Source organism: Harpia harpyja, chromosome 20 (genome assembly GCF_026419915.1).
Source record: "Harpia harpyja isolate bHarHar1 chromosome 20, bHarHar1 primary haplotype, whole genome shotgun sequence".
NCBI lineage: Eukaryota > Metazoa > Chordata > Aves > Accipitriformes > Accipitridae > Harpia > Harpia harpyja.
Window position 1 is genome coordinate 17,097,667 of NC_068959.1, and position 25,996 is coordinate 17,123,662.

The window sequence follows — 25,996 nt, forward strand, 5'->3', positions numbered from 1 at the left end:
TATTCTCTCATAAATATATCTGGCACTATCACTTTCTTAGAAACAAGCACTGTCCATATTGATTTCGTTTACTATTCATAATGTTTCTGCAGACTTTCTTGTTAAATTCAGCTTTTCATAAATCTCTTGTAAGTTTTGAAAATATGAAGCTGCAGAAATAGATTACAGAAAAAGCTTACATAGGCCTTGAGGAAGCAGTAGACTTAATTTTGCTCACAATGACCTCGGTAACAGCAATGTTTGTTGTTTTCTAGACTCACTATTTATTTTTCTGTTGTTGTTATGAAAAACACTTTAATTTGTATTGTTATAGCATCTTCTAGGCCCCATCATGGACTGTGGCAATGTGGACCTTTACAAACAAATAACAAAATCTATTATTTTAAGCTCATTTTGTCTTTTGGATTGTAAGGGCTTTCAGACAGGAACTTGCTTTTCCTATTGTGTCTAACCAAAGGTCTCAAACCTTTTTGATCCCTTTTCTCCATGAATATTAATAACGTGAAACAAGATGAACGTAATAACTGTATATATATATAGTAGTAGTTGACTAAATACTCTTTATCATATTGACATGTTCTCATTTCTCATAGTGTTTTGTTAAATAGTGCCCTGTTCTTCTGATTACACTATTTACTTAGCATCCATGGTAGATCCTCTTCTTCTTGGTAATAGGCACCATCAAGAGACAGAATTCTAATTCATTCCTAGAAGAAGGAACTCAACTATTTTATGGCAAATATACCACACTTTTTTTTTTCTTAAGCCACAGTCTTCTCGTGTTGCTATTGACTATTCATTTGTACTATGTATCACCAGAGTTCCTTTCATTTTAATGTACTGTCATCATTTGTGCATTGGAATGGATAAGCTGAGGAAATGTAAGTGAAGGGCTTTCACGTACTGAGAAACAACGTAGGTATATAGGGGGCAAGTGTCCCCGTGCACTGAAACAGATAAATTTGCTGAATCTTTGCTTTCCAAATTGTAGCGTTTCAGGGTTGTCTTCAAGCCCTTGTTGTGATCCATGAGAGTCAGCATTCTTGTGCTACTCACCACTGCAGATGTGGTATGATATTAACTCGCCAAGAAATGGGCTTTTTAAACTATGAGCAAGTTAAGAAAGTAACAGCCTGTTTTAACAAAGAGAAGCAAGAAATACAATGAAATCCATTTAATGAATTTGTCCTGTTACTCCAATTTACTTGGGCAGTTGGAAAAAAAACCTAAGAGAGGAAATAAATTCAGGCATTAAACACTAGCCCTAGTGTTACAGAACTGCAAGATTATAGAGATTGTTCTGTTCAGTGAGAATGCTAAAAAGTGTTTTGGGATCTCATATATACAAAACACCAGTTTACATCATTTGCTGTTAGATCCAGAGATAGAATGCCTTTATTCTCTCCTTTTTCTTTACCACTGCCTTCCAGCTTTCACTTTACATGAGTGCTGGGCATTTTGTCTGTCTGTGGTATAGAGAGGAATGAATTTTAGTATTTTGATTTTTAAACCTTCTCTGACTCTGATGAGCCCTCACAATGCCAGTGACAGATTCCTGGCACTACATTGCAAAAAGTATTGAAATCTTTCTTGCTGTTTTAATTGTAAATGCATATGTAGCTGTATTAGAGCTCCCAGTTACCAGTCCCACAGGCAAGTTGGAGACTGAAAAAGAAGGGAGGCTGCATTAGTGTTTCACCTCTAGCAGCAGCAGCAACCTGTGCTGAGACATTGCTAGAAAAGTGTAAGACACTTGAAATGCTGTTGCCCGTACTCTGCCTGTTCTGTAAATAAATAGGTTGTCAATCTAGCACTTTAAACAAGCACTTTCTTCTTTTTTAACGTAGCTTTTTGACATTTTCCATTAAGCATACTGTAATAGAAAAGATGAGTAGAATTTCTCTGCACACCAGGAATAGCAACCTGTCTGCTTAGCATGAAGGGCCCTCTTCTGTGCTGTGACTGAGAGCTTCATACCATGGCAGATTACTTCTTAAGGTTAGATGTTGACTACCTTACTCTCTCCTTGACTACCTTACTCTGTGAGTGAATTCGTAAGACAGCCAGAAGGTAATACACTGCTCAGTGTGAGCTAGGACTGCAGAATGAAAGCAAGCTTTAATAAAGCACTTAGTGTTAGGATATGCTTTGCACAGTGTGCGTTTCCAGCAAAGATCATATGTCCAGCTGTGAGCACTGAGCAGCATTTGCTGAGACTCTGAGGGCTCCTCGGTTAGGCATTTTGCGACCTTGTCCACTGTCAAAACCCACTGAAGGGCACCAAGGCCCATTAGCCACGTGCAAATGCTCTGTGCACAGAGGATGTTCATCGGTACTCGTCATTATGCACATGCAGTGTAGGAAGATTTAAAAAGAGATATTCAGTGCACTACCTAAATATAAACTTTTTTAGAAGAAAACTTGTTATTAATAGATCACAATGGAGCTCTGTTGTCTAGCTGGTCAACAGGCTGTTAGAACAAAGTTTGGTCTAACAGACTATAATGCTATGTAAATGTTTGCTTGAAGAAAGACAGGCATAAACAGAAATGCATATATGCACACACGCATGTACAGAAACACACGTAACCATGCAAAATATCTAAATACTTGTCCATTACTTAAAGCTGTTCTGAAAATTAATACATCATTAATTTAATAGATCTTTTAAGGAAGACATTATTGTCCAAGTACTTGGATCTTATTGTAGTCTACTGCTGGTTTTTCCCCTTCCTTCTGATATTTATGTTATTGAAACACAAAGTCTGTCTTTGGAAGGCCACAGTTAAATAAACTGTATAGAGGTAGCAACAGGTGTTTCCTAGCAACATCATGTCTATACCAGTGATGCTTGCTTCTCTTTTTAAGCTAAACACAAAGTCACATCCATTAATCCCCAGCTGCACGTAAAACTTTTCAGAGATTTTGCTAGCTCCCTACTGTTCATGTTTTCATCTTGCTCATATGCTGCAAAGCAAACTGCTTCAGTGATTTAATTCTCTTCAGTGCCTCAGTATAAAGCCAACTGTGTGTATATATTCACAATTACTATTTGTTTTTCATTTAAAACAAATAATTTGTCCTTCAGTATGATGCCTCCCTTCAAACATTATCATTTTAGTCATTCAAACAACCTGACGAAAAAGATAAAATAAATGCCTTGAAAATGTATTACCTGTGCTGCAGAAGTAAGTGCAGTTTTTTATAGCTAAGATATGTAATGCCAAAATAACCTTACATTTAAGAGAAAGGGGCACTGTATTTTTTTAATACACAACAGCATTGAAATAAAACTTCCAGGACTTGTCTCTATCTGCTGATAGCTTTCTGTGTAAAATTAACTGAATGGTCTTGGCTCTGTTCACAGGGGTCTGGTGTCTCACTCCACAGAGCTTTGGTGGAGATCAAGCTGTTGTGCCACTGCTAGAAATGATGCAGGTTCAGGCACCTCGGTAGGACAATGCACAGCAACTTTGATTGCTGTTATCTATAAAGAACCTTTTCTGTGGGACAGCTGAGGTCTCAGAGGTCTCAGTCCAGCACCTTCTACAGGACTAGCATTCATTTAAAAAAAAAATAGTAAAGGAAACTTTTGGAATTACATTGAAAATTAACATGGCTGTGGACTACTTAGTGATTAATTAAATTTTAATAGGACTATGAATGTATCAGGTAACAGCCCAACGAGGAAAAGTAAAAGTGAATGCTTACATATTGTGATACCAGTTGTGTGAGTACCAGGGATACAAGGCAGCCCACTTTTCTGCATGAGAAACTCCTGCAGCAGTGAGAAAACCAGCATGGGGCCAGAGGAACTTCTCTCTAACATCACTTGGCTCCAGCAAAGGCAGCTGGGAGGAGTAGGAAGAGACATGAACTCAGAGCTGTGGCTTTCTGAACAGGTTTCTAGAAACACACAGGCAGTGTAAATTAGTGATTTCTGGAAGGCTACTCAACCTTTCAGCACTGGCAGGAAAGCTGTGCTAGTTTGACAGTTGCTCCTATTCCCGGTAACCTGCAGAGGCCAAGGGGCACAAAGGTGACACACTGTCATCTTAGTCTTTCTCCAGTGCTGCACATCTGAGTGGTGCTGCTCAAAGAAAACATATTTATTTGCTTTCAGGATATTTCCCACTGCCGCCTTCCTCACTCACAGCTGGTGAAAAGAGTATCCACACTCTGGTAGGGTGCCCATTAGTTCCTTGGTGCTCTTAAAATGCCTGGGGAAAGGAGTGGAGTACTATTAATTAATAGTCACAGCTTGGGGTCACGGTGGCAAATGCAAAGGACTAACCCAGCTAGTCAGTGAGACCCGAGAGGCTGCAGGAGGTCCCTGCAGATCTTGATGCCAACAGAGACCCATCGCTGCTGGTGGAGGGGAAAATGAGAGAGTGTGAAGCTTTGTGAGCTGTTTTGAGATTAAATTTTCTGCCCAAGACCAACAGCAATGAAATTAATTATTCCATGTTCTCTGGTGGTTGTAGAGATGGCAGGATTAGACTGTATTTCCAACCCAAACGAGAGAGCTTGTGAATGATTGGGATCCAACATCTGTTGTCAGTATGGCAACACAGCCTTCTCCTCCTGCTCAGACTAATGAAAAGGTGCTATGAGAGGTCTGCTGCAGGACTCTCAAATCTTCTATCATCACCTCCACAGACAAATACGCATGCTTGTGTGGATTGGGTGTTGATGGATTTGATTGTATATACCAAGGCTGAAATTTGGTTTTCTTACCCTTTTTCATGATGAATATTCAGTAAGATACAGCAGTGCCTCCTGAGACTCATTTAGTTTCAGAAAAAAGCAGTCGAGGTATTCTATTACCTATGGACATTTTGTTAGAACATGTAAGCACCTTAGCTAATTAATATTTTTGTTCCTAATTCAGCTCTTGCTATACAATAAGTCACATCATACCCATAGTCAATTCAAAACGTACATCTTTTGTGGGATAGCTCTTCTAACGTGTCTTTCAGAAAGCTCAAAATGTTACATTATAATATAAGTAAACTTAGTATTAAATGAGTACATCCTTTAAAATGACTGTTAAAGAAGGAAAATATTTTCAAAACTATTTATTTAAACTTCGTGATTAGAGAAGCTCTGGAGAATTACGCATTGCACAATATAAAAGGCACTCTGAACATTGACATGCTTGTTGAAGACGACATTGTCCCTCGTATATGTGTACGCACACACACACATACGGTGGGAGAAATAAGAGGCTGTGATCTTCTGTCAGCAGACTGTAATTTCTATCAACTCAAAGTCTGAGGCTTTACCGGGTTCTTAAAACATGTATGACGGCTGTTGGTAGGACTCCTCCTGCCTTTTGGCCTGAGTTAAATCCCCATTTCTCTGAGGTATCCCCTTTCCTTACCCTGCTTCTCCAGCCCAGGGCTGTGGCTCTGGGCCAGGAAAGCGTTTGTCCCACCAGCAGAAACGAGCTTTTTTGTCTGCACAGTAATATTGTCAGAAGTCTGAGCGGCTGTGCGAACGAGTGTGTCTTGTACTTACCTTCTCCATTTCTTCAACCAGATGGCTGCCCTGATTTGTGCAATGGCAACGGGAGATGCACGCTGGGTCAGAACAGCTGGCAGTGTGTCTGCCAGACCGGCTGGAGGGGGCCTGGATGCAACGTTGCCATGGAAACCGCCTGTGCCGACAACAAGGATAACGAGGGAGGTGAGCACAAGTCTTTCGATTCCCAGTCCCTAAAGAACAGAGCGTTATACACGCCGCCTTCCTGAGTCACGTTAGCACGGGAAGACTTCGGCTGTCATTGTTGTCAAGTGGTGTTGTTGTTGCTTTTCTTTTGAAATGAATGAGACTGAGCGAGCTGTGGCCTTGGGGAGAGACGTGGTGACCCACGACGCCTGGGTCGGGAGCGGGCGGCACACTCAGTCCCACCCCACATCCCACCGAAGCCCACGGTGGAGAGCATGGCCCAGCAGACCAGAACGTTTTCCTGTGGGCGCTTGGCGCACATAAATTGCAAAACAACTTACTGCGCCCGTGTGCACACGCATAGCAGCTGACAGAGCCGGATATTTAGCAATATTTTTTCAGCTCTGTGCTAGAGGCCCACGTCATGTTCTCATGTCCACAACCTGTGTAAGTGGTTGTAGCTTGCTGTCGTATTGCACAGTTCACGTGCCAGATTTTAAAGGGCCGAGTGAGGTGCGCTGAACAGTCATATACGGTAAGGCTTTGATATCCCTGTTCAATTTTCCCGCTCTTTTATCAGGCATATCCCTATGCAATATAGAATTTGTGTTTTGTGTTTACCTTCAAAGATGGCTTTAGTTTCTCTCGTTTTGTAGAGCCTTCCATGGTGTATTAGCCTATGCTGGGCTGAAAGCAGTTCTGAGTTGTGCCATCTGAACAAGATTGCTTAATCAATCTCCTTCATTTGAAGTAGCTTTCTTATTCCTTTCATTACAATGTCTTTAGTAAGTCATGTAGATTCTTTTTCACGTGCTTCTGCTCTTCGTTAAAAATCAAACATCAGACACAGCTTTCTTCCTTAAGACTCCTTTGCTTTTCTTTGGCCAATAATTGATCTAAAGAGCACATCTGGGTTTTGCTGATTAATAAATGTTTTACAGTATTTCCTAAAACTGCAGAGAAACATTTGGCTTATTTGAATGGCTGCTTCTAGGGTAAAATTGTCATTGAGATGAGTGCTTTAATTTTATAAAAGATTTCAGGGTGCAGAAATTGTTTGTAAGTCCCAAACTGAGGAACAGGTATATTTGGTTTTGATTACAAGATATTAACCACATCTGAATATCATCTGCTAGTTTTAATCTGTAAATCCTCTGTTAGTTCCTTGGTTTCAGATGTGATCAGTGCTTACAGAAATATTTTAAAAGTGCTAGAGCTGATTCAATTTCAGAAAACTGGAACCTGCTTTATAGCTGTTACTGAACTGTAAAGAGCAAAATCTAGCTGCCAAATTACATTAGTTGGCATTTAACTATACAACAAAACCCACTAAACTTGTGTTAATATGCAGTGTAAGACACTAAAAGGTGAACTGCTTAGGTTTGCAATTTTTACAGGCTTTGAAGATTATAAAGGAAAATTTGAAAACGGATGTATCATCAGATTTTCCTCAAAACAAGGAATGAGTTTGGAAAACATTATTAGAAATACTGGAATAAGATGTTTACTTACCTATCCAAGATAATATTCTACACTTGTAAAACAGATAGGCAAACAGGAGAAAAAATGACCAGTGAGACCATTCAGCTGTTCATCCCAATTTAAAATTGCAGAATTCTAAAACTGAGTTCATGGAAGGCAAACAGTAGTTCATAGAAGTCAAAGAATACATAGAATAAATAAGCCATACAACAGACATATAATATTAACCAGCATTACCGTACAAGGTGCATGGTTTCTGGCTTACCATAGTTGCACCTGAACGAAAAGCGTTTGGTCTAGCTGAAGGCTAGAAAGATTAAGGGGAGAACTCTTCAGAAGTTCTCAACGCTTGCAGGTTGAACTCGTTTTTTTTCCAGAGGCTAGAGAGGTTACTGCTTATTGCTTCTTGTGGGAGTGTAGAGAGTTTAAAAATCTATGCCTTTTCCAAGGTCCAAACAACCTGAAAAGTCCATTTGACCCACACATTTTCACATGGGGATTTTATGATGAAGGCAGAAATGAATCTCTTGTCTTCTGACCCTTAGCTCAGTACTTTAATCCGACATCATTACTGCTTTCCAACAGTCTCATCCTTACTACGTTTCTGCAGAGTTTTTCTGTAGGGGAGCTTAGGTGATGTTCAACACCTGTTCAGCTAGCTGTTTCTCCACATACTTGCAAGGTATACCTGAAAAACCGAACGGACAAATCCTTTGATTCAGCCATGCTGTGTTCTGTACACAGTGCAGGCTGAGAGTTACCCATGGGCTGTGTGGCACTGCAGTACTCTTCGGTCTCTGTCATGCCTTGGTGATTTCTGCTGGTTTTGCTTGATTATATCTGGAGTTCCAGATTTCTTTGAGATGGCATGGGGTCCTTTCCAATATGCGCTGTAACGGACAGAGTCATTGTCATTCCCATCAGTTTGTCAAATTGTCAGTTACAAGAGCTACAACAAAACTCACAACTGAATATAACGTTAATCACTTAATACTTAGTATCTCAGAGTGCAGCTCTGCCTTTGCCTTAAGCTGTACTACTCTTGATGTGTCTGGTTCACTACACATCTGGCCAGGAACACATCCTGTGACCTGTATGTTTATCAATGCTAATGCAGGGGAGACCACAGGAGTGTGCAGGAATGGAGCAGAAGGAAGGGATGTGTGCTTTGTGCTTCAGGCTGCATCTTTAGGTAATTGTGACTGTGTATATAAAGGAACAGATAAAATTAAGTTTTCTGATTAGACGAAGCTGAAAACTGTGCTATGGGAATCAATGTCAAAGATTCAGCTAGTTACCAGAACCCCAAGTTTCACATGAAGTGCAAGATTATTGGAAGTTAAAGAAATGGCCTCTTTTCATTTGAAACTCAGCTGAGTTTTTTTGCAACAAAATGTTGAACTCATTTGCTGCTCCATTACCAACATTGCTCTGTTAACATAAGCAAGTAGTTCTGGAGTAGTACTGAAGACGGAAGCTGTTCTTTCAAAAGGCAGTAGGGTAGCTAAAAATACAATTTTTTGCCTAAATGAGGTCTTTACCTGGACAGCTGAACCTCCTTCCTTTCTGTCCGTCTATTCACGTTGTTAAAATATTGTGGCTTCAGTGTGTCACTGAAATGGAACTATCATTTTCTGTCTTCCATTCTTCCCCATAAGGCAACAGATTTAGCATATTTGGGAGCTCTTTCACTGTTCAGCTATTCTTATTGCAATTGTATCTCACAATCAGATTCAAAGGCCTTGGGCCAAGTCTTCATTTCATGGATGTCAAGAGCAGCATTGCCACTGACTCCAAAGGGATTCCCATTTGTCCTGTTTTGTCTTATTATCTGCCACAATGCAGACTCTATACCATAGTTCAAAAAGAGAAAAAGGAAAGATTATACTTAATATTTTCTTTCAATTTTAGATTAATGCCCTTTAGTTGGTTTATTCCTAGAAGAGGCAGATGTGTCCCTGACTTGTTGAGACTTACAAATCTTCATTTTAAATGAGATGTCAGTGTGTATTACTCACATAAAACGGGATTCCAGAGCAGAGAGAGGAGAGAGTGTCCAAAGCTGTTTTCTCCTCTTAGGGCTGTTCAGGTAGAGCTGTGCACGATCCAAGGTAGCACTGGGAAATTCACCTGTATTTGTCCTTACCGTCACTTGTCAAATCTAGATATGGGCTTAACTGGGTCTTCATTATGAACCTGTTTAGGGTTGCTATGGTGCATAGGCTACTTCGCTGAAAGGACTTGAAAATCTTTTATTTGTTTGTTTATTTATTTGTCTTTAAAGAGAAAGCCTAACTGAAAGGTAAGGGGGTTTTGGCATTGACTCACTTTTAAAATCTTTTTAAATTGGAAGATGCTTCTGTTTTCCAAAACATGTTTGGATTATGTAATTTACCCACTGTGGCCACTTTTAAATCTAATCCCTTCCCTCAGTAGTCTAATAGTTATTAAGCATCTTTTGGAGGGATTAGAAATAGCTTTATTTTAAGACCTATAATTGTGATTACAATGTATAATCCCCCCAACAGACATATATAACACATTTAATTCACTGTGGATTTATTTTAGGAAATTAAGGGGTTAGAAATGTTATTTTGAGGAATGGGAGAAGTTACATTACTTTTTAAGTTCATATTTCTTTTGACATATTGCATAAGGAAATCACTACAGTGGCTATTTATAACCATCTTTTTACAATAAATATTTTATAATAATTTGCTTGTTCCTAAATTGAAAAAATGTTTTTAGTATCTCAGACCAGTCTTCATAAATTGTGTATGTTTAACTAGATTTCACCTTAGACCTTACAGTGCCTCCAAGTAAAATGGACAATGTAATGCATAGCAAAAATCATATTTCTTTTCTAAAGAATAGTTTCACTAGATGTTGGATGCAGGAGCTCATGTTTGAGGGCCTTTGTCCTGAACTCGATGGGATAATTTGGGAGAGATATTTATGAAGAAACTCTGGCCTCTGCAGAAGCAGCCCTGGCAGGAGCCCGTATTGCCCACTGGGATTGCTCTTTCTAGGCTTTTCTTTTGCATTTTTTCTCTCTTCTCTCATCTTTTGCATCCATTCAACATTACTGTACTCATGTTTATAATTTTTATTGACAAGACAGTTAAATTATGTAGTGTCAGAGATAGGAAAAACAGAAAATACCCAGAATTTTGCTAAATTGTTTTGTTTCAGATTTGATCAGGATGGAGAGGACAGATGCAGGCAGATTTAAAAAAAAAAAAACAACCAAACTTAAATGCAATCACTGCTTATATCACTTCACAGATCATATTTCCCCTCAAAATGTAATTATCTGGACTAAAATTGGGTGGGGAAGGAAAGGAAGCAACCCACAGCAGTATAGAATACTAAGCTAAATAGAATGAGGAATTCCTTTTTGTTATTTAAAGTGGGACATTCTTTTTAAAATAGATTTTAATTTATTTCCACTCGGCTTTCCAAAGAGAGTTGTGCATATCTCAGAAGGCAAATTTTGCCCTTCAGTTTGTTACTATATAGCTGTAACCCCACCAAGAAGTACAGTTGGCGGTAATTCTGTTTGGCACAATACATTAAAGATAATGAATGAGAGAAAGCCAGCTATCTGCTCTGGTATGAATTCTCTTCAATTCACGAGAAAAATACATTTCTAGAGAAGTTCACTGTCAGGACAGTGCACTTGACTGATTGAAAGGCTGTTTATTTGAGTTGTCTTAGAAAACTCATCTCTGAAATTAGACAGAAAGAAAATAGAAAGAAGAGAGAAGTGTCTTCCTGCAATAAACATTTAGAAAAAAATTGCTTTTAGAAAATTACAAATCCTGTGGCTTGATACTGCATCAGGCTCGTGACATTTAAGATAATACAAGTATTTCACAGCACAAAAGCAAATCATGTAATTTAGCTTGCCTCAACAAGCATTGCCTCAGCAGGGGTCCCTAATTCAGCACAGACAAAAGATTTTATGAAGTTCTCAATATAAATACCCAGAATACTCTTGGCACAGAAAATACCTTCTCAGAGCCTGTACAATAGTCAGTTTTAGAACATTAAATGTAATGAGTAGTTGAAATCTATTGTGGATGGGGGCCAGAGTGAGTCATGTAGGCTCAAGTATAAAATCTGTATCAAAACTAGACATTATGTAAGTTTGACAAGAGCTAATGAGTGTGCTTGTATGTGATTTTGTTAAAACTTCGTGTCAGCCTCTAATCGCCTTTACACACATTAGCCAGCTTATCCTAACACTGTCCCTCACGGGAGATGTTACTACAATAACATGCTCTTATAACCCATGGAGAAGCGAAAGCAAGAAATTTAGTGACTGCAAATTCCACGGTTTAAGAAGCCACCAGTTGCTGCATAGGTATCCATATGTACACTAGAACTGAATAAACATTTTTTTCAAGATTGTTTTCATCTGGGAGCCCTCTAGGTCAACTCTGCTCTAAGCGATGTGTGGTTTGAAGTTGGAGCATCAATAATCCACCAGTATTCACAAGTTCTGAAGGACCACCAAGCTCTTAGGGATGAGGGTTTTCCCGACTGCTGGAGCTCTGGGCGGCACAGGGATCTTGAGCGGACGAGGGAAGTGGGGCTGTTGCTCTATCAATGTCATGTTCCAGGGTACTTTAAAACCTCATTAGGGAGGGTTTGGGGCATTCAGAGGCACACCCAGCTTACACAGAAGTCAGGTTTATTCTACTTTGCCACAATTTGGGGTTTACAAGCCAGCTTTTCCTGAAAGACAGCTTTGGTTTAGCTTTATGGTTCTGAAAATACTCATGCTCACAGTTTGTTGTAAAAGCCAGTGGTACAATGGCTATCCTGACAGTTTACAGAGAGGCTTTCCAGTTTGGCTAATTGAGGAACAGGGCTGGAAGAGGATTAGAAGCACTTCCTTTCTTCTTAGCACTAGGAACTTCTGAGGAATTGTTTTGAATGATGTATGCCAATATAGCTAACAGTAATTAGATCAAGCTACAAAAATGAACATTTGGGTTAAAAATTAGATAAAACTTAATGGTAATAAGATATACTGGGCTGTGGAATAGCCTGTCTGTAGAAACAGTTGTGCGGTTTTGGAGCTCAATTAAAATATTTCTGTGTTGGCAGAGAGGAGGCCTACTCTTTTGATAATCTGAGAGAGCATCTCTAATTCTTTCACCTTGGGTATATTAATACTACACATAATTAAAATCGGATCATGATAAATTAACTAATTTGCCCTTAGAGTGATCAAAGGCCCTTTTGCCCTCAGGGTTCGTAGTAGCTGCTGTTCCCCCTCCCCCTCCGCCCCTGCCTCCATTTTAATCATCAGTCTGAAATGTTTATGGGAAAAAGAAAAATTTCCGGGAATTAGGCTCCGAAAGTCACCAGCTTCCGAAGCTAGTGAAGTGTAAGGATGCCCTCTGCTGAGCTTGTGCTCAGAAATTTGGGGTTGGAAACAAAATTGACCCCTGCTGGGTACAGAAAGCATTTTCTCAAGCAGCTGGATGTCAGGTCAAAGTTGCCTCATTCTAACGTGCATCATGAATTGAACCTGAAGCACAACCCACAAGTGTTTGATGAAGAGTGGAAACTAAAGATGATTTACATGTAGGAGTTAAAAAAAAAAACCCAAACCACAATAGCTCAAGCATCAGCTTTCCAAGGAAAGGTGTAGCACAATTCTGGAATCCAGTGACCTGAACGTGATGAGAAATATATTCAGTGGTTGTAGAAAATTGATGATGAGAGGTTCTAAATACATTAGCAGTAATATATATCACTGTTTCTACTGAAAGCTTTTTAGGCCTTGTAATGATGTTCAAGATGAGCACAATAATAAGGCCATCTTAAAATATGGTGTGCACGAGTGGATTATTCTACTTACATGTAATACTTGAAAATTTTCTTTTTGCTGTATAGTTAAGTCTGCCAAAAAGCTTGTGGAAGAGTTCACGGAAAGTCAAGAAATGTGTGTATCCGTTAGCAGAAGTGAAGTCTTCACGAGGAATACCAGGTCACTTGCTTTGTTTCTGAAAAGATTTGGGATTTCAGAAGAACCACAAACAGCAATGGAGAGCTAATATTGTGCTGCCAGTTTAAATCAGATCAACATTTCCTGTTTCTTTCTTCTCAGTTAAGGCCAAGTCAGGACTTCTTTTGGTCTCAAATTGTTGGAGGATGTTCAGCACCATCTTAACTCCCTCTACAGTCTCTTCCCTTTAGCATACAGAGTTTCACAGAGCTGCTAACTGGCCACTTTAAACTCAGATGTGTACGCTATGAAAAGCAGCAATATCTTGGTGAGGCTAATGGTGAGGGTTTTGTCATTGAATTAACCATATAAATAATTCAGTGTGCCTGAGGAAATCTGGAAGACGACAAGCTCTGAAATATATATTAAAAAACAAAGTACTGAATTCTAATTAAAATTCATGCTTATGGCAGAGTTTTCTCTTACAGAAGCTACATTTTTTCTAGCCCTTGTTTTAATCAACTGAGTCTAATGCAACTGAATGATTCTGTAACGATTTACTTCACTTCATATGTAATGGTACAATATGGCTGGAGAAATGGGCTGATAGGAACCTCATGAAGTGCAAGGTCCTGCACCTGGGGGGGAACAACCCCAGGCACAACACATGCTGGGAAACACTTCTTTATCGTGAGAGGTACTGAGCACAGGTTGCCCGGAGAGGTTGTGGAGTCTCCATCCTTGGAGATATTCAGAAGCTGTCTGGGCATGGTCCCGGGCAATCAGCTTTTGGTAGTCTTGCTTGAGCAGGGGGGTTGGACCGGATGGTCCCTGCCAACCTCAGCCATTCTGTGATAATACGTCTGGATAGCAAATTAGGCAAACATGGACTAGAAACAAATAGATTCTGCCAGTAATGAATGCTCTTTCATACATAGAGTCACAGATTTCAGACAGAGGAACAAAGTAAATAGTAGCAGCAGTGCAACTATGAATGCAAACAGTATAGCGGTGTACAAGCCTTTGACACCAAACAGCAGTGCCCAGGTTCTGGCTGCGTATGCTGAACAGATCCATACCTCAGTTCTGCCGTTGCAACAAGCTGGATCAACTAGTTGGCATAAGGTAAAAATATCCTAACTCCCGAATCCTGCCATCTGGGAATAAATTAGTATGGGGAAATATAGCCATATATTATAAGTAATAATGTTCCAAACAAGTAAATCATGTATATTTATGTTATGGTATGTGCCTGTCTTTTCTAAATATTCTTGTAAGCATCTGAAAGCATGCAAGTCTGAATTCACATAACTGCATAAAAACCTTCCTACATGAAAAGAATCATACACAGGTTTCTCCCTGGTATTGAATGGAGATGTTTCTAGCCTCCCAGGTCCTGAACTGGCAATTCAGAGCAGTTTGATTGCCTGCTTGATTGTTTGTGAGATAACGGTGAGATTGGCAGTGACAGGGTAATTTACTGAAGATTGTAATGTCAGACTATATCCAAGGGGGCTTGCGAGCATGAAGATGTGATTCGCATGACTGACAGGATGCTGAGAGATTGATATGCCAATTGAAAGTTCATGGAGTCATCAGAAGTGTTCGGTCACAGCGTCCCATAACCTGCTGCATGATGAGGTCATTACAGACATAACGTATGCTCGCCTCTAATAACAGGTATAGCAAAAATATGATGCAGCTTGAACAGGTAAATGTAAATTTGTCAAAGGGAGTAATTTATATCCAGTGTTTTGCTGCTGTTACTTCTAATGTGTTGATTGGATTCTCTTGACTGGTGGTCGTCTGAATAAAAGAACTGAGCTGACTAAAGAGTGGGCAGCTTTAAGTTCATAGTTGTAGAGGTGTCACAAACAGAAAGGATGCAGGATGCTAAGAAAAAGTTCTCAGAGCTTAATAGGAAAACGGCCTTGAGTTATAATCTGAAGCTAATGATGTCCTTACAATGATTATATAAAGTGGGTGGAAAATGGACTGTAGCAAAAAAGAAAATTCCTATCACCACATTGCAAAAGATTTCAAGATGTATGGAGCTCTTAATGTGAATAGGTGACTGACCTAAAGCAATGTATAGCTCTCACAACAAGATAGTTTGTCTAAAATTTCCTTAGAGGGCTGAACTGAACATTGTCAGCATACCTTGGTAATTTTGTTTTTAAAGCAGAAACAGTCATTTCAGGCACATAGAATCCGGTGGAAATACAAGGCTAATTGTAAAATAAGAAACCTTTTTATAGATTTGGGGTTGGGTTGGTTTTTCTTTTGTTGTTGTTGTTTTTCCAATTATCACTGTGTAGGGTAATGTTGGTCTGTTGTGCATTTGAAAATCTTGAAAATACATGAGTCATGATACTATTCTAAGGTAGTTTTGTCAACTAAGCTACTGGAATGTTCTCTCTCGTGTATGATATTCAGTATGTGCCCAGGCCATATTTGTATTCAGAAATCAGATGCATATGCCTTGGGGAGTCTCTGAAAGTTTACAGACCTAAGTAGATTGCAGATTGAAAGCCTGATTCTTGCCAGAGTAGATGAACAAATGTTTCTAAATTGTTAGAGATTATAATATTTCAAAGTAAATGGTTATTAATTTCTAAATTACAGTAGAACTCCATTGAGGGAACATATTTCAGTTAAATGATGATACCAAAGGAAAGGATGATGCTAGAAGTTGTTACTGTATGTGCTAAAAATAGTCAGTTGTGATTTATCTAAGTATATAGATCGATCTCCCCATTGAGGATTCCATTTTAATTTCTGGTGTTTAAATTCTAATTTTTCTTAAAAATACTTCTTAAGAAATATTCCTGGTGGACAACCTAACATGTAATATAATGACTGAACCCACCAGCTTTGTGACTGATCCTTCCTTACCCAAGCATGCAAACAAGTTCTGATTCAGATATCTGTGGGAAATGGATTCCAGCAGCACTTCCCTATGAATGGCCAAAATGGGTACAATGTAATTTTTACTTAGGTAATGATAACTGACTCTGTCACCCCCATCTCCTTCCCTTATCTCCCCAAACGGAACAAATGAAATTAAACAGCATAATTCTCAAGACTCTTATAGCCCAGCAAGGAAATCAAAAAACTTTGTAAAGCAAACAGTTGAAAAGAGAAAAAAAAAAAAAACCACACAAAACAAATAAACAAAAAACCCAAACAAAAAATCCTCTACTCCTTCCACTATTCCTTCTTCCTATTTTCAACTCTTAACAGATTTCTTTGGGATTGATTCTCATCTAACACTGGTTTAAATTACTTGTATCAGTAATGGTATTTAACCAGTGTACTTGAGAAAGTCTCATCCTTATTGCATTATTGGTTCAATTACCAGTTTTATGGCGTAAAAATGTTATGAAGAGTAAGCATTAACATTTTTTCCCAGTGCCTTCAGGTGTCGATTAGATATTACTGCTTGATAGCACTGTGCAGCCAGCTGAGTCTTGATGATTCTTACCTTTCAGATGGCTTGGTTGACTGCCTAGACCCAGACTGCTGCCTCCAGTCTACTTGCCAAAACAGCCTGCTGTGCCGGGGTTCACGTGATCCTCTTGACATCATACAACAGAGCCATTCTGGTTCGCCAACTGTGAAGTCATTCTACGATCGCATCAAGCTCTTAGTGGGGAAGGACAGTACTCATATCATCCCAGGAGAAAATCCCTTCAACAGCAGGTAGCAGCTATAAATATGATGCTGTATCTGTGCAGTTGCATTGTATGGGAAAATTTCTCCCAGAGATTTTATTCATGTTTTAACATGAGATGCTGCTTTCAGGTGCTTCATTTGTTTGCATCTCAGGCATCATTCCCACTGAGGGCACTCTGTTGCAATTTATGATGTGGCCTTTATTTTATAACACTGAGTTTTATTAGCATCTTAACATATTGGCAACACCTAGAGGAAGGTTCCTTCCACTGAGTAGGACCTTCTGAGGTTTCTATTTTATGAAGACTGCAATCTAGAACAGGGGAAAATGCAAGCTGGTTTCCAGTTAGAAAGAGGTTGCATTTTATTTAGTGCCATTAACACAAGTTTCAATAATGGAATAACATTTCACATTAATTTAAAGACACACTAACTTAGGAGGTTTTATTATTTATTCCTTACATAAAACTGTTTTACTTGCATCATCAATACATCTGACTAGGTTTTTGTTTTCTTCTTGGTTCTCTTTTTCTATGTCTGTTCTTCCTATGATTATTAATTATATAAGCCAGCACATCATTAATTGATATTTGATGCCATTGTATGCTTACAAGAAGAGTGGTGTTCCTATTTATAAATAGTATTTAAATATGTCTCCATGGAAAGTTGCTAATAAATTGATAAATATGTGAATTATGTTCATATTGCCAAAGTTAAAACTGAAGAAAGAAGTTCATTTGAGATAATGCCCAAAAGATTGGACTTCATTACAGGAAACTGTTTTTTCAGTCAGGATTTCATTATAGGCTTACTGGGTGATGTAGAGCAAGTCACTAAATATTTGTCTGTAAAATGAGGATCATAATGTTTCTGGATACACCAGGCAGGTCCCCATTGTATTCATCCTTACAATGCTCAAATAGCACAATGATTTCTATATTCTATCAGAAAAGCCCTGTTGGATCCTACTCTATATAATATAGACTTCACTTTATTCTATAAAATACTCTATGCGTACACACATGGAGTTGTTTGGAAAAAATGGAAGAAAATTGTTCTGTTTTCATCTAATTTTGTTGTGATTTTTTTTTTCCTCATCAGCTCAGTAAAAATAAAATGGAGGAATTCTTAAAATTTTCTGCAATGTTGCATGAAAAGGGAAGCAAGACAAGAGAGAAGCTTACTAATTCATGAGGCTGAATAATTTGTCGAAAAAGGAATACAGGCTACAGCATAAAAAGCATATAGTCCACAGGCTGGTTGGTACATGCTGCTCTATATATGTTACTGTCAGCAAAATTTTCTTGAGTGAAGACGAGCAGGCAGTTTCCTGTTACATATTGTATGCTAACCAGTGCTTGAGCTGTTGCCTCATTAAGCCACCCAGAATGAAAATGAGTATATTCCCTCTATCTGTGTTCTGGTATCATCTGATAGTGTTTAGTTGTGTTATTAACATGATCCAACACTTTATTCCCGGATCTTGAAGTATTTTACAAAAGCAGGTGATTATCATTCCAAATTTCTAGACAAGTATAGTGATATGCAGACATTCTTGCACCATCCAAGAAATATTAGAAATTATATTAGAAATAATCAAGCTGTTTATGTATAGACATGGGTTGCAGTCTTCAAAACAGTCTAAGAATTAGAGCTCTAGACTGAGCGGGAGCTGGGCAGTTCAATCCTGAGGCTCCTTTGAAAAACTCTCATTTGAAATTTTAGAATTTTTTTTAGTGTTTTTCTAGGGTTCCTGGTGTCAGGAGTCTTAGTTCTGTTTTATTCATCTGAAGTACGTCGCGTATTTTAACACAACTTTGCAAATGGCATATTAATGACATTTTAAAATTGGCCTTAGCCTCTAAGTTGTGAAGGTGCTTTTGAGAATTCTACAGCTCGGCTGTTATTTTTGGTACCAATTTTAGGCAAATCTAATGCATAGTGTCAAATTGAAAGTTTTAAAACTAAGGGGTTTGACTTTTAAAAAATGCCACAGGGTTAGACTCCAAGTTTCACATATACTGAAGCTGCCATAGTCTCAAGAAATAGCTACCATGAAAGATAATGGCTTCTCTCTTCTTAGCTCAACCTCTCATTCCATTGAGAGAGATGAAAACATACGGCAAAATAGTGGTTATGACTTTTTTCCAGTACTAGTATAAGAAAAAGAAGTTGTTTCCTACCATGCTAAAGCAATAAATAACAAAATGTATTGATTGCAAAATTATTTAGATCCTGCTGATCATTTCCATGCAGAAACAATGTGAAATGAAGTTTTCAGGAAAAAAAAAAAAAGCTATGTGTTTTTACACTTTTAACTTCCGTGTTAAAAAAAAAAAAAAAAAAAGACTTGATGTATCAGCTTAATTTGTCAGTTACACTTTTAAAAGATTACCAAAAAAGTTGTCCTATGTGTGACTATTAGTCGACATATTACTTCTTATAAATCCAGATTTTAGCTACAAATTTTAATATGCATTATGTTGCATATTTTGGCATTTTAGAAATAAAAAGGAAGATTATTGGCCAAAATGTTCTTATTCAAATTATGTTCTGAAATATTAAAATTGAAGGTAGAAAAAAATGTCATGAGCATTACTAGTTCTTTTCTGCCATATAATGATTTCTTTCTAAATCTGCTTTCTGCACTGTTCCCCTATAGAAGCTTGAGTGACCATCTTCCTACAACTATTTCTGTGTGTTTGCAACATAAAATAATTCAAGCAAAGTAAACAATGCCAAGACAATTAGCTTGGTCCAATGTATTCCCAAGTAGATTTTCTCAACAGGTATCAATTTCTATTAAATTCCATATTGTGTCACAAAATGTTGATTTTGCAAATTAAAACTTGACCTGGAGGCTCAAGAAATGGTTGAAAGTTCTAAAAGAAAAGTTACAGAAATGGCTTATTTTCATTAATTAGTTTCTTTTATGTAATATTGAAGAAAATATTACACCTTGTTTGGAATAAAAATATGAGGCAGTAGTTGTTAAATAGCCAGTATAATACAGTTAGAAATTTACATCACAGCACCTTGAACATTTCAGAGTTAATAGGAAAGACCTAGAAACAATCCCTGATATTACTAATAAGAATTGATGTTCTCTGATTTGGGGATGATGCAGGTGTTACAGCCGTCCCAGAATTCAACTGCATTTTGTCAGTTTTCAGCAAAACACAGCTCGGTTTAACCCTCTTGTCCTACAGCTCAGACTGGGTCCAGAACTCTGCGATGTCAGGGTGCTGTGCATGTTGGTGTGCCTGAAGCCGGCTAAGGTTCAGGGGCAGCTCCAGTCCTGCCAGTACAGAGCCAGTTCAGAAACAGGGCTTTTCATTTTCTGGCACTCTCTAGAGCTACACATGAGAGCTGGTGGCTCACGCTGGAAGGACGTACTGCTGAAATAGAAATCTGTTCACCTAGGACTACAGCAAAATGCAATTTTGCGATCCCTGAGATTATGGGTTGCAGCAGGATTTAACTCTCTCCCTGTTTCCCAGGATCGCCTTCTCCTTTTTTCACATTTCCAATGTAGAAATGGAAGCCATCTACAAGGAGCTTCTGCTTTTCCGTCTCCCTTTTACCGTGCAGCTTTCCCTACTCGCCATTCTGCTTCTCTCAGGGTACGGGGAAGGTGGAGGGCAAAGGAGCCAGGGGATGAAGACTCCTCTCCGGCTGGGAGAGGGGAGGAGAGGGGCAGGAACAGCCTGGCCATGCCAGAGAGCAGAAGAGCAGGGAGAAGTGGGGCTTGCTTCTTCCAGCGCTCAGGAGGCTGAGAACGCAGCCAGGCGGGCAGCAGCAATGGCTGCGGGCTGTGCACGTAGCAGCAGCAAAGCACTCTCAAAAGAGAAAAAGACTGACTGTGCCTCTTACAGGAATAACCCATCTTCATCTCCTTCAGGTTAAGCAAAGTTGCTTAACCTGTTGGCTAAGAAAACTCTTTATTTTGCCTGTGCATAAAGCTGGCCTTAAAACCAAACCCTTTCTCCTGCTGACACAGTGAAAAGCAAGGGTTACAAATCAGGACCAAATGCAGCGTACAAACATCAGTCACTCCCTAAGATGAAGGAATGTGAACCTTAATTTGGAAAATTGGTTGTATAAAAAAGAGGTATGGAATACACCGTATTTTCCAAGTGTATTAGGCATCCAAAGACATGCTATGGTACCCAGGGAGGTTTTTGAGAAGTGCCCAATCATCATTTCAGTGGGACTTCAGGGTGACAGTTCTGGCTTGGCTGAATGTGGGGTAGCTTTCTACTGTGCAAAGCCTTTGTTAGACAATGAGACAAAGCCTCATTAGACAAGGAAAGCGCTAATTCCCATTCTGGATACACAGACCTCACTGCATAGATAAGCAGTTTCTTGATTTAAGTATATAGAGGGAGCTGGGCAATATTGTGGTATCTTCAGTATTCTAAAAATCTTTGGAGTAAATTGGATTTAGAGTAAAGAGGCACAAGTGTTCCACTACTCAGTTTATAAACAACGTAATTTTGCTTTTGTAACTAACTTTAATACCATTAATTATCTTTCTTTTTCAGTCTTGTGTCTCTCATAAGAGGCCAAGTGGTGACTACAGATGGAACTCCTCTAGTTGGGGTCAATGTGTCATTTGTCAAGTATCCAAAGTATGGCTATACCATCACTCGTCAGGATGGCACGTGAGTTTGCTTGCTTCATTGAGCCCCTATTTTGTATGTAGTATCTTTGCTGATTAACAGATGGTGCAATCTAATGGAACCATGTGGTATCACGCATTGCATTCCTCCCAGGGCAAAGAGCTATTAAGTAAACACAAAAGTAATTTTTCACATGGCATTTTGAATACTAACTGCAAGTAAATATGAAAAGGCTGACTTCTGATAATAACGTGTTAGCCAGCAGACTCCTTTCAAATAAATTGCTCTGTATCTATGAAAACATTTGTGGACTACAGTAATATCCAGCTGAGACCAGAAATATTTTATTTTAAAATGCAAGGCAGGCTGACAGTGCTGGGGAAAAAAAAAAAAAAAAAAAAAAAGAAAAAAAAAAGAAAATAGCATCATTATAGATAGTATATTTTGTTAAAAGTTCCCTTCTGCCTCTCTTTCCTTTTGAAGATCCACTATCTTTTGAGTTTCTTCAGGGTAGAATGTAATCAAAAGATTCTAATTGAATATATTTAGACAATTTCCTGCTGTGCAAAAAAGTGCTTTTTCCCCCTTGTATCAGCTGATTTGAAATGCACACAAATTTGGATAAACAAAAATCAATGTGTCATGGTTTAGCCAGTTTACTGGCTGTGGTAACTAAAACAGTGTATCTGTGACACATGCATTGTAAACATTTGCCATTTTATCTTTGCATGCAAACAATTGAGTTGAAATAATTAATATGAGTCAATTGAACTATAGGGAGTATTTAATTTCCACATTTCCCAGAATATTCTTCTGTTATAATAAAAGTATAATGTTGTTGATTTCAGTGGTTTAATACTACAGTAAATGGTGAGCTGAACTATATTTAGATCTGAACAGATTATTGAAATCATTGAGTAATTTATTATGTTGCCAACATTTACATGAAACAACTGATATCTACTTCTGTTGTCAGAACGACCTGGAAGTATTTTACTCTCTTAGGCCAGACTTCAAAATGCCTGCACAGCTCCACATTACTGCTATGACTATGTAGGGGGTTGGGAGTAAATACCTAATCTCTCTGAAAAATGACAGATCAATTGTCCTGGGGACAGGAATTCTTATCTTATTTGTAGAACACAAACAGCAAAACATCTCATTACTATCCTCTTACTGCCACTTGTCCCATTCTGTGCTTGATGGACAGCATCTTTTAGGAAAGGGATAATTCAGTGTCCAGCTCAATATGAACTTGGCTTCTCTGCTGATTCTGTATATAAAGGTGACTTGTAATACTAAATGGGGTGTTTGTTAGTTGGGTATTTTTTAATTATTTAGTGCAGATTTTATAATACCCAGGAACAAGATTTGTCCGGGTGACTTCAAATCATTGCTTGTCTTGGCTGGATTTCAGTTGTTGCCAGAGATTCACATCCCATTCCTGATCATTTAAGCATGACACTTAAAATACACTGTCATGGCTTAACCCCAGCCGGCAGCTAAGCTCCACACAGCCACTCACTCACTCCCTCCTGGTGGGATGGGGGACAGTATCGGAAGCGTAAAAGTAAGAAAACTCATAGGTTGAGATAAAGACAGTTTAATAATTGGAAAAAAAAAATTGTAATGAAAAGGAAAATAACAAAAAGAGAGAGAAATAAAACCCAAGAAACAAGTGATGCAAATTAAAAACAATTGCTCACCACTAACCGGCCCATGCCCAGCCTGTTCCCAAGCAGCGGCCGCCTGGCCAGCTTTCCACCTAGTTTATATGCTGAGCATGACATCATATGGTCTGGAATATCCCTTGGGTCAGTGGGGGTCAGCTGTCCTGGCTGTGTCCCCTCCCAGCTTCTTGTGCCCCCCTAGCCTGCTCACTGGTGGGGCATCATGCAAAGCTGAAAAGTCCTTGACTTCTTAGGGTAAGCACTGCTCAGCAACAGCTAAAACGTCAGTATGTTATCAATAGTATTCTCATCCTAAATCCAAACCACAGTACTATACCAGCCACTAGGAAGAAAATTAACTCTATCCCAGCCAAAACCAGGACATATACGTATTGCTATAGGTATACCTATATACCTATTGCTGTAAGTATACCTATATACCTATTTCATTAGCCAGGAATGCTATTACTGGAATTATTCAGTCTTGTCACTTCTAAAGCTCACATTTTTCTAGGTTTGACTTGGTTGCAAATGGCGGAGCATCCCTAACCTTGCACTTTGAACGGGCCCCATTTATGAGTCAGGAAAGGACAGTATGGTTGCCATGGAATAGTTTCTATGCCATGGACACACTTGTGATGAAGACAGAGGAGAACTCCATTCCCAGCTGTGATCTAAGTGGTTTTGTCCGTCCTGACCCAGTCATCATTTCATCACCACTTTCAACTTTCTTCAGTGATGCTCCTGGCCGGAATCCCATTGTACCAGAAACCCAGGTAAGAACAGTGTGAGTGAAAAGGATATAGAAATCAGTGGTCAGATGCTAGTGCTGACCTGAGCACTCACCACAGAGTCACCAGTTGTCCCCTGGAATTGCTGTAGCAAATGCCTCTGTAGAGTTGCATTCATTCTGACAGATACCAGGTTTTCTAATGAGGTCTGCAGGAGATATCCTAGGTTCATGTCACCCAGACACATTTATCTTTGACTACCTTGCACCTTCTCATTATCATACAGTATATCTCTATTTCAGTTGACAGCTTACGTGTTTCAAGAGAATATTGCAAAAGCTTGGTGTGTGGTGCTAACCACAGGCTGTTTTCCTGTATGTTATTTAGGACAAAGGAAAACTCTACTGGCACTATTGTTTTACTACTTTATTCAGTTAATCATTACTTTATACTAACTGTTAATGGAAGTTGCAGGTTCGTATGACTGTATTTCTTATGTTCCCCTTGCATATAACTTGCAGTAAAACTACTTGTATTTATTTGCACTTTTGCCAGCAGTGTGTTCTTAAAAAGAAGCGTACACAGATGCCAAGTAACTATTTGTCCAGAAACGTCAGCTGAACTGCATCACTGCACTGAGTTGAGAATAACCATTCCCAGTAGGAGAAAGTCACAAATTCATAAGAATATGCAAAGCGATATTATTCTAAAAAACAACAAAGCACTAATGTAAAATGTTTGATCTTTTTCCTATTCAGGTTCTTCATGAAGAAATTGAGATCCCTGGCTCTAGTATAAAGCTCAGCTACCTGAGTTCCCGTACTGCTGGATACAAATCCTTACTTAAGATCACCATGACTCAGTCACTTGTGCCGCTGAATCTAATCAAAGTCCATTTAATGGTAGCAGTAGAAGGGCATTTGTTTCAAAAATCATTTCAGGCATCTCCCAACTTGGCATATACATTTATCTGGGACAAAACAGATGCATATGGTCAGAAGGTTTATGGGTTGTCAGATGCTGTAGGTAAGTCAGCATATACAAGCTCCAAAACTTTCCAAATAACACCTGTAATTCTTAGTAACAAAACTGCAAAGATTTCTTATGGAGAAGCAAATATAGACTAAGCAATTCTTGTCTTCCTGACACAATTTATCTTTGTATTATGTTTCCTTTACACATTAAAGATCACATTGAGAGGGTCTAAACTCCATCAACATGCCTGTGTTTCCTGACTTAGAAGGTTTAGACCAGACAATGGGAAAAAACTGGCCACAGGAACTTAGGTGAAACCTAGTCCATCACTATGTTTTTACAAATGAACCTCATGCTCGACTCTCTGGCATACTTCAGTGTCTTTGGATTTTCATGCATGCCGTTGTTGTAGCCTCTTGTGGTATAATACATTTGAAATGAAAATGGTGTTTTTCTGATGCTGTTCAGTCTTGTAGTTTTATAGCTATTTTTAGTTCACTTGGTTCTAGTGGGTGGGAAGAAGAGTGATCATCATAATATTTTTAAGTTTTCATTTCCATTTGAGTATCAGAATAATTTTGATAGAACAGTGCTATAAATGGGTATCAGAGCTGTGCCAGTGTGGAAAGAAAGAATTACTTAAAAAATCTTTTTTCTTTACTATGTTTTCTAAAATCTTCTTTGCTGTAGCTTTTCTTTCTTACATTATTGCATAGGATATTGCTTTCCTGAGTAATGCTTACAGTGCATGTGTGCTTAAAAGCACACAAAGTTTTCACTGCTCCTTGGTATATGGTATGTAAATGAACACACTAAATAAATGCTGTGAACATCTGGCAAATTAAGAGTTTGATCTTGTCCTGTTATCTGATAGAATAATTAAAGAAAAATTAAAGAAATTAAATAAATAAAAATAGAATTAAAAATTATATTTCTCACTCTCCTCTCACCAAACCAGTCACTTCCCAATGCCAGCTATTCAACAAGAAGTGATCAGATCCCTGCAGAGTACATGTGAATGAAGTTTCAAATTTGCGTCTAGTCAAAGATCTGAATTTAATATTGTAGAATAAAAGAGAGGAATATAATCACTCCATCTTCTTGAGGGGGCTGGGGAACTAGAATGCTGAATAATTTGAATGTGCTCTGGGTTTAATTCAGTATTTGTTCAGCAACTATATTAGATTTTATTTTGTTTTATTTTATTTC

General features: G+C 38.6%; 2 protein-coding genes across 17 annotated transcripts in view; one reads left to right on the forward strand and one right to left on the reverse strand.

Moving 5' to 3' along the window:
- The window catches only part of TENM2 (teneurin transmembrane protein 2), a 716,298-nt gene that overhangs the window by 655,717 nt on the left and 34,585 nt on the right, over nucleotides 1-25,996 (forward strand). For all 16 annotated transcript variants that reach the window (XM_052816231.1, XM_052816228.1, XM_052816232.1 and 13 more), the window contains 5 exons: nucleotides 5,542-5,688; nucleotides 16,606-16,816; nucleotides 21,334-21,453; nucleotides 23,596-23,857; nucleotides 24,571-24,838. In XM_052816231.1, coding sequence (XP_052672191.1) covers nucleotides 5,542-5,688; nucleotides 16,606-16,816; nucleotides 21,334-21,453; nucleotides 23,596-23,857; nucleotides 24,571-24,838 — 1,008 coding nt within the window. The remainder of the gene's footprint in view (nucleotides 1-5,541; nucleotides 5,689-16,605; nucleotides 16,817-21,333; nucleotides 21,454-23,595; nucleotides 23,858-24,570; nucleotides 24,839-25,996) is intronic.
- PANK3 (pantothenate kinase 3) overlaps nucleotides 1-25,996 on the reverse strand; it is a 288,950-nt gene that overhangs the window by 10,139 nt on the left and 252,815 nt on the right. The window lies entirely within an intron of this gene.